The sequence below is a fragment of the Polyodon spathula genome, chromosome 3, assembly GCF_017654505.1.
Source record: "Polyodon spathula isolate WHYD16114869_AA chromosome 3, ASM1765450v1, whole genome shotgun sequence".
Lineage (NCBI taxonomy): Eukaryota > Metazoa > Chordata > Actinopteri > Acipenseriformes > Polyodontidae > Polyodon > Polyodon spathula.
Genome location: NC_054536.1, coordinates 35485318 through 35497907, shown reverse-complemented (window position 1 = coordinate 35497907; position 12590 = coordinate 35485318). Strand labels below are relative to the sequence as shown.

At 41.4% G+C, this 12590-nt stretch overlaps 1 protein-coding gene across 4 annotated transcripts in view; it reads left to right on the top strand.

Moving 5' to 3' along the window:
- The window catches only part of cep192 (centrosomal protein 192), a 98718-nt gene that overhangs the window by 60269 nt on the left and 25859 nt on the right, over positions 1 to 12590 (top strand). For all 4 annotated transcript variants that reach the window (XM_041245154.1, XM_041245155.1, XM_041245153.1 and 1 more), the window contains 6 exons: positions 2914 to 3032; positions 3513 to 3713; positions 4684 to 4774; positions 5283 to 5462; positions 5559 to 5819; positions 8620 to 8741. In XM_041245154.1, the coding sequence (XP_041101088.1) occupies positions 2914 to 3032; positions 3513 to 3713; positions 4684 to 4774; positions 5283 to 5462; positions 5559 to 5819; positions 8620 to 8741 (974 nt within the window). The remainder of the gene's footprint in view (positions 1 to 2913; positions 3033 to 3512; positions 3714 to 4683; positions 4775 to 5282; positions 5463 to 5558; positions 5820 to 8619; positions 8742 to 12590) is intronic.

Here is a 12590-nt window from a genome sequence, read left to right as displayed (position 1 = left end):
ATATTTTAATAGTCAAAAACACAATTTACTCAATGATTACCCAGTACTTTACATCAACCTGCCACTGAGTAGGCAGTCTAATGTCAATGGATTTGCACGAGAATTTGGATCTGTGGTCCCTTTTGTTAGATCTTGTGGTTTTTGAGATCCAGATAGTGGAGGGGGAAAAAAAAAGTCTTTGGGTTTTTTGTCAGTCTCCCGCTTTAACTAGTCTGGAATTTGTTAGACAATTTTAATGTACAAGGACTGGCCCAGAATAGTGCCTTTTTCTGTGCCTTTCCCGAGTTACGGGGTTTTTAAATTCTGGTTCTGAGCATGCTCAGTACAGCTCTTGCAGTTGGATCCTTTTTCGCGAGGGTCTAATCTTTCGTCAGAAAAAAATCTTTGTCCATGAGGAGGACTTTTTTTTTTTAATTGTTTTTTATTGAAAAAATAACTGCCTGAAAAACATGTCTTTAGTAAGCAGTGACATGTCTGTATGTAATTGGGACTCCATAAGATTGACTGTCACACTGTCTTTTCATTTTGTGAGTGGGAAGTGTGTGTTGTCTTTTTTAAAAATCTTTTTTCGTCGCGTCTCATGAGAAAAGCAGCTGTTCTGGCGAAAAAATAATTTAGAATTTCATTAATTTTGTCGTGAGGTTCTTTAATTCTTGAGAAAAAAAATGTTCTCAGTAGAAAAAAATTTATGGACAGCCACTGCGAGTCCTTGGGGGAGGTTTTCCTGAGGCAGACAGCACTTCCCGGGCAGCAGTGTGAGACACTGTTGTGTCTGTCTTGTATCTGCTAACAAACATGAGCATGCATTAAATCGTCTCTATAATGATAGAATATTATTTATTGGCATGTACTCAGTCTCACCTTCTAGTCACTGTCATAAGTGTTTTTGTCAAGTCCGCTGGCAGCTGAGCGAAATGGAAGCTAAATGGAGGCGGGTTATTAATGTTGATCTCATCAGGAGGACAGTGAAATTCGACCTGCTCTGGACGGTTTAAAATCCAGTTTGAACTCTCCTCATGTTCTTGAAAAGAGTCACACCGTGTAACGTGTAAGACTCCAATCAAGTATCCAGGGAATACAAACAACCTGAGTGTCCATGACACCATCAAATAGACAGCACACCATCGCATTGTTACAGACTGCGTCAGATTGTGAAGGTATCATAACTTAATATGCACAAGCTACGCTAAAAATATTAAATTGTTCAAAACTTATCTGCAACACATGTGCGTATTAACACCAGCAGAATATGTAACCCCAGTTTCAGTGATGACGGTGACCAAACGTGTTCGACTGTGTACAAATGTAGTATTTAATATCTCAAATAGCTGAACCAACTTGCAGCAGTTTAAACTCTCTTTTTTTACTGAAAATTAAACTAACGTAATAAGCAGGGGCGCCATTGCAGATTTCGGGGGGGCAGGACTGGAAGCTCTTTAAAATCAGTGTATTACGGGAGCATTTTCTGTAATTCAGAAATGTCCCATGTAGTGCACTATTCTTAGTAGAGAAATCATTTTGTTTTAGAAAATAAAATAGACTTACCCCTGCAATGATTGTGTTTGGTAAACTTATGTCCCAAATTGAAGCACTGGTGTTCATCCATGCAACCTCACCCCTCCCATTATGTAAGTAATGTAACTTTAAAAAGTATCGTTTTATACTTTTGGCTGTAAATATAAGCAATTACTATCTTAGTTTTGTTGATATTGCCTTGTAATGCATGTTTTACTTACCAGTACTAACTATTCTGCAGTAACACAGGGCAGTGGGGTCGTGAAGTCATTTTTATTGTTAGAAGGGGGTCGCAGTAAGTGAAGTTTCAGAACCCCTGCTATAGTGAGTGTTTAGTGCCTGGTTATCCAAGTTCTCCCAGGATAGGACATGGTTTTTTTCTTCCCAGATGAGACTCCATTAGGCTACAAATACAGTTCATATTAGATTTGAAAAATTCTAACAATTAAGGTTGCAAAAATCTAAATCGGATTAAGTCCTATTTTATTTTTATTTCTTTACCAGTGTTACTGCAAACACAAGCAAATGAGAATTGTTATTTTTATGTTTCATGCATATCTTAAAGTATCGTTGAGAGTGCCAATACACAGCCCTATTAATTTTTGAATATACTGTAACTTGATTGATTTACTGTCTTGGTCACAGTCCTTTTAGTGCTCACTAAATTGTAGTGCTGGCAAGGGGTGGGTGGTGAGGCTAAGATTTTTTTTTGGTTTGCTCTAATAGGCTTTCTAGCTATAAATATATTCTCAAACGAAGGACATTCTTTGCAAAATGTGTAATTAATGCATTTTAGGGTTGATATTAAAATGACAACTAGGGAAATGCAATTTTAGGGTTTTTACATTCCCTCTCATCCCCCTTTACAAGCAGTGAAAGGGGCAAGGCAACACAAGCAACCACAGACGGCCATCATCAGTTAAGACTAACTTACAACACTCTCCAGATAACGAGACATCCATTGTCATGGTCCATAGAAAATGCAGACCATTTAATATTTGTTACAATGCAAGATTTTGTTAATTGTTTAGAGAAGTACTAATCTGATAATCTATTCAAATAGATTATTTGAATAAACCAATTACATGTGCCCATCCCTACCTTTTGATTTACATGCCCAAGATAAATTTTGTAACTCAAAGGTGTTTTACCGCTGTTGCTGTTTCAAAGAGGCAAATATCTGTAATCTTAAGAAGGACCCAATGAAAGGAAAGTAACTGGAGCAGCAGAGCAATTCAGGTCTTGACAGTTGAAAATGTGCTGTACTTAATTTACTAGGTGGTGGTCTGGTTGGGTTTTAACCTCACCTGGCTTCATTTAAAAAAAAAAAAAAAAAAATTGTTTTTTCTACCACTTTGATAAGATCAGAATACTTTTTATACACTTAATTTTTATCAGATTTCAAATTCAGAAGACTGCTTTTCTGTGAAACCGGAGGATCTTTTTCTTCATGCTGGTGATGAACAGGAAATCACAATCTCCTTTACCTCCCAGGGTAACAGAACACTGAGGGAAAGGTAGGAAAATGTCGTAACATTTGTATACTTGCTGCACTTGTAAATCAGCGTGTCTTTGTAATTATTAGTTGACATAGTTAACAGCAAGATTATAACTGCTTTATCTATGACTAAAAGCACTGATATTGGATATTGTGAACATGTGACAATGTCTGGCTGTACTGGGTTATGTATATTCTGTAGAATTTGTCTCCAGTGGCTTTCACTTTTTTGGTAAATGTATTTAGTAGGTCATGTATACAGTAATGCATTGACTCTGCAGATGGGTGTTATTGTAATTTAACTTAGTGTCTTTGTGCTTGAATAAAAGGAAAACTTTTGGGTAATCGATTTCTGTTTAGTAACATTGGCAGTGCCAAGTCCTGCAGAATAAGGGTTGGAGTTGTGGTAGGGTGACTGTTCTGCATCTCAGTCACTTAGTCACAAAACTCACTAAAGTAAACCTTTTGAACTATGTTAATTTTAATGTTCTCTCTTCAGTGTATTGACAATTCTAGTCCTGCCAGCTGGGCCTCAATATGAAGTAGTCCTGAAAGGAGAAATGTATTTGGAGAAGAATGGAAAATCTGTGGTTTCTGGACAGTCCTTGTCTTCAGGCTCTAGTACATCAACTGATGTGCCACCCATTCTTTCCAACAAACAGTTCATGGCATGGGGAGGGGTTACCCTTGGCAGAGCTGTGTAAGTAATACAATGATATTGTAACTAGATACATTAGTTAGTCTAATAAATTGTGTATTCAAGCTAATTGCAGTGTCCCACATTTCTGTTTAATTGTACACTAAAATAGGGGAGGCATTTTTGAGCAATGAAGTGCTCGGCCCTCAAGAATCTAATCCAGTGCCAGACAGTAGTTTCCAATACGTAAGCTCCCGAACATTGCAACAAACCCTAATTTTAAATGCAAATATAGCAGACAGTTAAATACCAAACCTCTTTCATATACAGCAGTCTTTTTGGAAAAAGAAAGCTACTTTTTTTTTTTTATGTGCAGTGCAGCTTCATAGCACAGGTATGTGACAAATTTTTGGTTATTCATTAGATTTTGTACATGTTGAGTTTCTATGTAAAATAGAATTAGTTTCTGAAATTTGAAAGGCATTTTTGTAATGACTATCAAAAATAATTAAAAAAAATAAACATCGTATTAAATAAATAATTGTTTAAATAATGTAAACACGCTGACTGGTTTACCAGACAGCCACCATGCCTGCAGTATATTGGACTGGCAGGGTGATGTGATGACGCACTTAACCTGCCATCTTTTATGCTGCAGCCATTGGGGAACGGAGCTGGAAATAATTGCCAGACCCCTTTCCCTTTGAAGAAACTGGCATGAAGGCGGTCTTTTTCAACTGTTCTGAAATAGTATTAACTTTTTTTTGAAGAGGAAGTCAAACACTGATTTAAAGTATTTGGGTAATTTTGTGTTTCAGACACTCGGGTGCTTGCCTCAAATATAATTCATTATATTCTCTACTGTTTAGAGCAGACCATGACAGTTTACACTTGTGAAAGGTAGTTTTGGCAGAACCTTCCCCCACCTTAAAACTTGCTTGCCACACCTTTTGTTCACACCAATTTTGTGTGGCTGTGAGGTGGATAATTGCTTTTTATTTAAACATTGCTTTTAAATTTTCTTTATTTTCAGGCAGCAGAAACTTGTTCTTAGAAATAACTCGCTAGCCTCTGTGCAGCAGCTCCGCCTACTAATAAGAGGTCAAGATCAAGATTGTTTTCAGGTAGGACCATCTGTACCATTGTGATCATGTGACTTTTGGGTACAGTATTTTAGATATTTTGCTATATAGTTAACTGCTCTAATCCTCTAGGTCAAGTTTAATAGAAGAAAACATTTGCCAGTGTGGCATTCATTTTACAAAGCTATCACCACCTCTTTCAAAGCCTTGTAGTGACTTTGTATTTGCAGGGTTATATAAGCATTGTGTTTTTGACATTGCATTTAAAGATTACATAGCTACATTTTCATATATGTTTACACAACTGTGTTTGTTTGTTTATTCTCTGTCAAATTCTGTTACAGGTTGTGGTCATTAATTTTACAGCTACGTTTTTTTAGGCCTCATGTCAATGAATGGCCAAATTCTTTGATATTTGTCTTCACATCCACTTGAGGCTGCAAGTTTTTTAAAATAGTTAAGGGATATTTAACCATGTAGCTCAGTGCTTTACGCTCAGGACAGTAGTCTGCACAGCAAATGTAATATTTATAATAATTTCTTGTTGCAGCTTCAGAGTACATTTGGGCCTGAGGAAAGACTGTCCAGTCATCGTGAGCTTACCATACGCCCTAATGAAGATGCTGCCGTGCACTTACTGTTTGCACCAACACGTGTATCATGTATGCTTGCTAAGCTGGAGATCAAACAATCAGGAATGCGTTCTACACAACCAGGAATAAAATTCACAGTCAGTTTTTTTTTGTTTGTTTTTTTTTTTTTTCCTCTTCTAAAATGGTACTGAAAGAATGTGTCCTTACTGTTCATATGTTTATATCTTTTAAAGATTCCGTTATCTGGTTATGGTGGAACAAGCAATATTATCTTGGAAGATGTAAAAAAGTTGTCCGACAGTTACATTGTAACTTTAAATGGCATTGCCCCTGGAAAAGTGAGTAAAGTCTCAGTCTGCATGAGGAACACAGGCTCTCGTGCTGCTTACATCAAAGCCATTCCCTTCATGGACCTGCAGACAGAGAAACTTATGGACTCCAAAGTCATCAGTATATCCCCACAACAGTTTGTTTTAAAAGAAAGGACACGGAAGGTAAGAATGAAAGATCCTAGTTTCAGATTAAGAAGACAATCTCTCAGTATTCTTCTCGGTGACAGTAGAATAAAATTTAGCACACCGTGCACTATGTATATTATCTGAAATTAAAAAACAAAATGGCAGACGCAAACTACTGCAGTCAACTCTTGTTTTTTCAGTACAACTCTAGCAGAGATGCAACAAATGTTCACAAGGTATTTTTTATATCAAGTGTATAAGTAAAAGAACAACACACTTGTAGTGTAGGCTGGGCATTAGACTTCACTACATTGTTACAAAACAGTACAAAGTATGCCTGGAGCCAGAACACGCCAAGGAAGTACTGACTAATTTAAGTAAGAGTTTTGCGCCTTCCAAGCGCACACTTTTATAAATGGCTATCCAGCGTCTCTAATTGAAGAAGAGTTGCTGTTCCAGGCTGCAGAGCTTATACCGCTAATCAAGAGGGCCACTGCAGTCTTGGCCTACAGGAGGGGAAACTAAGCAGTTGATTTTTGACAATCTCCCATGTTCACCAGGATTTTCTCTGAGATCCAGTCTTCCTGGGACCATTCAGCAACAACTTCTCCTGCTGTTTTTCTGGCCTGGCCCATTTTCTGCCGGTTTAGGCTTCTATTGCCACCTGGGTCCAAGCGCCTAATTTTAGTGCTTCTATCCAAGGATGCTGCGTAGCATAACGAGCAGTGTCGGGTCTCTGAGGTGATCCTCAAGAGAGCCTGTTGAGCCACTACGTTCGCCACACGGCTAGGGAACTACAACAGCATCCTGATAGCCTACCAGTTGCATTTGCCAAAGTCCCTGACAGAGAACCATAGGCCCTTACCACAACAGCTGGATGAGCTGCACCTGGTTAACAAAAACCTGCTCAGCGTGTCCAGGCTCGCCTGACAGGCTTTTGGCTTTTTAAGCACAGCTGTTGGACGTGCCGATCACTCCAGGGCATACGTTTTGTCCCACGGTGGACTAGATGCTGCAGCACTCTCAAAACCACTAAGGAGCTGGTTCGCCTACTTCCTAAGTGACCATCTCCAGTACGAAAACCAGTGGCAAACTGGCATCCTAGGCCCCAGTAGCCTCAAAGACCAGCACAGCCGGCCGCGTGCTGTGCCAGAGGTAATATTCGGAACCGGCCCATGGTGAGCAGCCACGGGGCTTTTAGTAAGTTCTGCCGACCTGCGCAGAGGCAGAAGCCACAGGCCAAGGAATTTGTTGCCACAGGCCCAGGGCCCCTTCTCGGGGAGCTATCTGGACTATTGGCATCAGTGCATCACAGCCATCTGGGTGCTTAATACAGTTCAGACCATCTATTTGCTGCAGTTCAAGCACTGTCCCCCTCCCTTTCGGGGCATGACTGCAACATCAGACCCACAGGACACTGCTGTGGTGTCTCAAGAGGTAGCAGCTCTGCTGCAAAAATGAGCTATTCACATGATAGACCTCCAGTTGGAAGAAAGGTTCTACTCCAGGTACTTCCTAGTGCCAAAGTGAGATGGTGGGCTCAGACAGGCCAATCTCTATATGAGCCGAAGGAGGTTCAAAATGTTGACAATTTTAGGACAGTACTAAGTTTCTTATCTGAGTCACAAGTAAGTTGATTTCTTTTGTACAAATGTATTGGTTTTAATTTGTACCATGGCAGTACATTTACAGCAATAGTCGAAGTCTTAATTATGGCATAGTCTGCTTATTAAATTACAAATAAAATAGCAGTCAACTGTTACCTTTTTTACATTTATTCTAAAAATGTCCCTATTCAACACAGTACTTGCATGTTAAACATTGTGTTATTTAATAAATGCTTGTGAAAAATAGCATTACTTTTAGTTGTCTTTCACTATAATTGCATATTATAGCAAACGTGTGATTAATCAATGAATTAATCGTCCAGATGGGGTGATTAATTCATTAAAAGAAATGCTAAGATTTAAACACCTAGTTATTATCATAACCCTGGTTCCTTGAAATAGAAATGTAACCGTTAACCTTGAAGGTTGTTATGTCCATGATTGCAGCAGGCTTGAAGGAAAAATGTGAATGCAGTCCTTTTGTGCCCTCGGGGGCGGGGCCATGACTGCGTCACAGGGTCAAAGAGCAGCTTTGGTATACAATATTCAGGTATCCGGTCTTTAGGAGCTAAAAACCTTCAGGGAACCAGGGTTATGATAATAACTTAACGTTTTGTGTTTCTACCTAGCAACATGACCTGAATGCTGTAGATCCTGTTGCGCTGGTACAGTAGTTTTATTATTAGACACGCCAGAGCATACGTTGCACAAGTCTATTAGTCGCTTCCCCCTTTTTAGGGCCCCGCAAAAATGCCTAGGAAATAGACCTTATGCAACGTTTTTTTTACGGTACCTAATTGTAGAGTAGCCACACCTGTGATTGTTGGCAGGGACAGAATTAATCCCATCCCTGCCAACCTTAAATTCCACCACACACACTGTTTACACAAGCAGGGCATTTGTCCTGCTACATATTGTATGTTGATTGAATGCACTTACGACTACAAAATGTTTTCTAAGGTGACCAACTAGCTGTTTTTTAAAAAAATAGAACATAGTATGATCTCCAGAAAAAACATTCTGAAGACCAAGACAAAAGTAGGCAGCCTTGAAATGAAGCCAAAACCAAAAAGATAATTTTAGAGTTTGTTATACTATAACATTTTTTTAAGCTGCTTTTTTCTTATTGAACATTTATTGTAGTGTTCTATAATTCCATAATAAAGTTGCCTACATTCAGTTTTTGAACCTTGGTTTCCAAATGGAGTATTTTCTTGTTTCCTCTTCAGGTGATTACAGTATTATGCAAGTCCACACGAAGGGAAAATGAATTGTGTGCAACCAAAATTTCATGTTTGTCTACAATATGTTTCTTCTGTGGTGATGAAATATCAAGGCAACAGTTCCGAAGGTTAGTTACTTTTTTCATTATTTTTGGAGTATTTCTTTGTATTAATCTTTGCACTCTTTCCAGGCCTAACCAATATCTAGGGAACCTCATTCAGTTATGATGAAAATTGGTCTGGACAGTATTTACAATGATAGTGATTTCTATAAATTAAGTCTTCTTTCTTGGCACTTTGCATGTGTGTTTTATTTCGTTAATATACTGTTAACCCTTTGCGGTCCAATGTCGGACCAGGTCTGACATTACGATTTTCCCTTTCCAGTCCAATGTTGGACCCTGTCCGACATCATCGAAAAGACGTAAAGCACAGGTTTTGCTCTAGAAAAAGCAGAGAAAACCATTCAATGGCTGAGGTGAGACCAATAGGAGCCGAATGAAGCTGGAAAAAAAAAAGGGGGGGGGGGGGGGGGGGGTGTTTGGTGCAGCTGCCAGGGCTATTGCTCGGAGATAAACAGATATAAACAAAGGTAGTTGCTTCCACATCCAACGCTCAAAGAATATCATGGACATTTGCAGAGGTTTTTGAGATGTTATAGTAATAAAATAATGACTTGGATCGCATTATTGAGGAGTTTAGTGATAAAATGAGTGATGAGGAGAGGATTTATCAGTATGCACATCTATAAAGAGGTATGTGAAAAATACAGAGAACACGGGGTGGGGCGTGGCTGGAGATGCCGTACTGATGTCGCTTAGGATTGCAATGCTGTTTAAACCGGTTTTACACCGGTGGGGTATATATTTTAAACCGCGCATGGGAAAATAAATTGGACCTGACGTGCCTGTCTGACTGGTGTTGAATAAATGGACTGCAAAGGGTTAATGTATGTTTAAGAAAACCAGTTCCTGATCAAGTATGAAATATAACCATTACCTAATGAGCATTTAACCTAAAGAACCTGAATAATATATATATATCAAAGCTGCACGTGATGCAATCATTCCCATCTCCAAGGGCATAAAAGGACTGCTAACAAATGTCATCCTCATTTTTCCTTTTGTCCGGCCTGAAAGCAAAAGAGATCTACAAACAGATGTGTCATTATTTATGTGCTTATTCGCTTGTGTAATTACACTAATGAGATTTATTGTTACGTGCGTATAGTAAATACTACTTATGCGTATTGTGCATTCAGCCATGGGTTTTGTTAGTCCCACACTGCTTGCAGCTTCACCCACAGTGTCAAGCTGGCACATTAGCTACGTTCCCTCTAGGGATTTATTTAGATAGCCATTGTGGCTAAAACAACTCAACCACACAGGAAAAACTTTAGAGCCACACTGGGAAAAAATTAAGCTACCACCACCGTACCATGCAAAGGTACTGTATAGTACAGCACAGTGGCGTGGCTGCTTGAGCAGACGCGTCCAGCCTCTGCTGAGGCGTTGTCTAGAATGGGTGGGATGGGGCGTAGGGATGTGTAACCCCCGTTGTGCACAAGTGTACCTACCCTGTGCTTCCGGTACCAAACAGCAACTGTGCATTCTTACTGTACATTGCTTGTTTGTTGCATTATGCCTGGTCTTTATCTCTGACACATGCAAAGCCAGCCTGCCTGTATAGTATCAAGCAGGTCTTGTTGACAATCCAGTTACTGTCTTTAGCAAGCTGAGGCAAGGACTGTACATTCTTACTAGACGTTGCTTGCTCATGGCATAATGCCTGGGTTCATCCCTGTGACACATGCAAGGCCAGCCTGCCTGTCTGATACCAGACAGGCCTCGTTGACAGCCCAGTTGCTGTCTATCAAACCTGTTTTTCCACGAGTTTTGTGCGCATTTCTCCAAGGCACTCTGCGTCTCCTAGGAGCCAGTGTTCCAGTCTGAGAACGTGGAATTAGATGGGAAATACTCTGCGGTTAAGCTCTCCCTATAAAGAGTCCACTGCGATCTTGCAGGTGCCCTGGTCTACAGTGTCCACCCTGTTGGATTACTGCACAGTGGCGTTCCTACTTGAGCAGACTCTCCCTTGAGGGCAGCAACAGTACTGTACAGACCAGGTGCTACAGGCACTGAACCGGTATCAGACCGACACCATACAGTTCCGTTCCAGTACAGTCCTGTTTCCAACCTGCTACTGACCGAGGTTTTACAATCCCCAATCTGGTACCAAGCAGACCTTGTTGAGTCCAAGCTGAGGCAGCAACTGTACATTCTTAGGGTATATTTCTTGCTATTTGCATAATGACTTGAGTTTTTTTTATCCCTGTGACACATGCAAGGCCAGCCTGCCTGTGGACAAGCAGATGCTCTTTCTGCCTGAGGCAGCAGCACACAAAGGAGGTACTGGTGAACTGCATTTTCTATGAGTTTTGTGTGCATTCTCTAAGAGTGTGTTGGAGAAACTTTTTTTTTTCTCCTACAGCTCTACAGAGTGCTCAGTGTCCTTCACTCCTGCACAGCGCTCTTCCCCATCACCCTCTGAGAGAGGTGGCTGCATCCTCACCTCATGACACTGTGCCAAGGGAGAGCCACACACCTGGGAATAGAGAAGCTCTGGGCAGCAGTTTCCCACAGGCATGTGTGTCTGATGGGGACGAAGTTTACTCCATTCCAGCCTGCTGCCGACCAGGGTTTACATCCCTGTCTGGTACCAAGGAGGCCTTGTTGACAGTCCTGTTGTCTTTAGCAGCTGAGGCAGCAACTGTACATTCTTAATCACCCATATACCTGGGTTTTTATCCCTTTGCCAGTAACCTTAGAGACCTGCACAGCCAGCTGCACCTACGGCCAGACTGCCACCTGACGCAGAGGCAAGAGTCTCGGGCCAAGCCACAAGTTGAGCAGCGGCCCTATGGGTTTGCTGCCACAGGTCCAGGGCCCCTTCTCAGAGTCATGTGGAGTATTGGCGTCAGTGCACCACAGACATCTGTGTGCTTACCACAGTTCAGACCAGCTACACACTGCAGTTCAAGCACATTCCCCTTCCCTTTCGGGGCGTGACTGCAGTATCAGGACACCGCTGTAGTGTCTCGGGAGGTAGCATCTCTGCTGCAAAACAGGCTGTTAACACCCTCTAGTTGGAAAATGGGTTTTACTCTATGCCCAAGCGGGATGGTGGCCTCAGACCAATCCTCAGCTTTGGGCAGGTCAACCTGTTCTGAGCAGGAGGAGGTTCAAAATGTTGACAGTGCAACAGCTGTTGCAGTCATTCAGACCAGGCAATTTGGTTCACCACACTGGACCTCGGATGCCTATTTCCGTATACCCGTAAAAACCTGAGGTTCGCCTTTCACGGAACAGTGTATGAGTTCAGGGTCTTGCTGCTTGGCGCCTCTCTAGCTCCCCATGCCTTTTCGAAGTGCGTGGAGCTGTTCTGGCCCCAGTGAGATTCGGACATTAGAGTTCTTCGGTTGGGCCAGCTCACAACTTTGCAGACAGCCTCTTGTTTGGAAGTGTGCCTGTACTCCAGATCCAGCTTAACCAAAGCTCACAGTAGTGACATTCCAGTGGCTTCTGGGCTCGATGGCAGCAGTTTCCCAGACCCTCACCTGTGCATGTGCCCTCTCCAGTCCTGATTCAACAGGTTTTTCAGCTTGTATTAAAACATGGCTGCCTCGTGACAGTGTCTTGTCACTTGGTTTCCTTGGTGGACACAGCCTGCCCAGCTGCACTTAGCCGTAGCCTTGCAGGATTTTTTTTTATTTATTAATTTTTTTTTTTTTTTACAGATGGTTCAAGGGGGACACGTGCTTGTCTAGACAGACAGCATTACTGTAGTGGCTTGTATAAACCATCGGGGCGGCCTCAGATTCCCCTGTCTCCTTCGAGTAGCCTGCAAACTGTTGCTCTGGTTGCCCAATCACCTCCACTCCCTGCAAACAGTACACCTGCATGGGGTGATAAACTGGG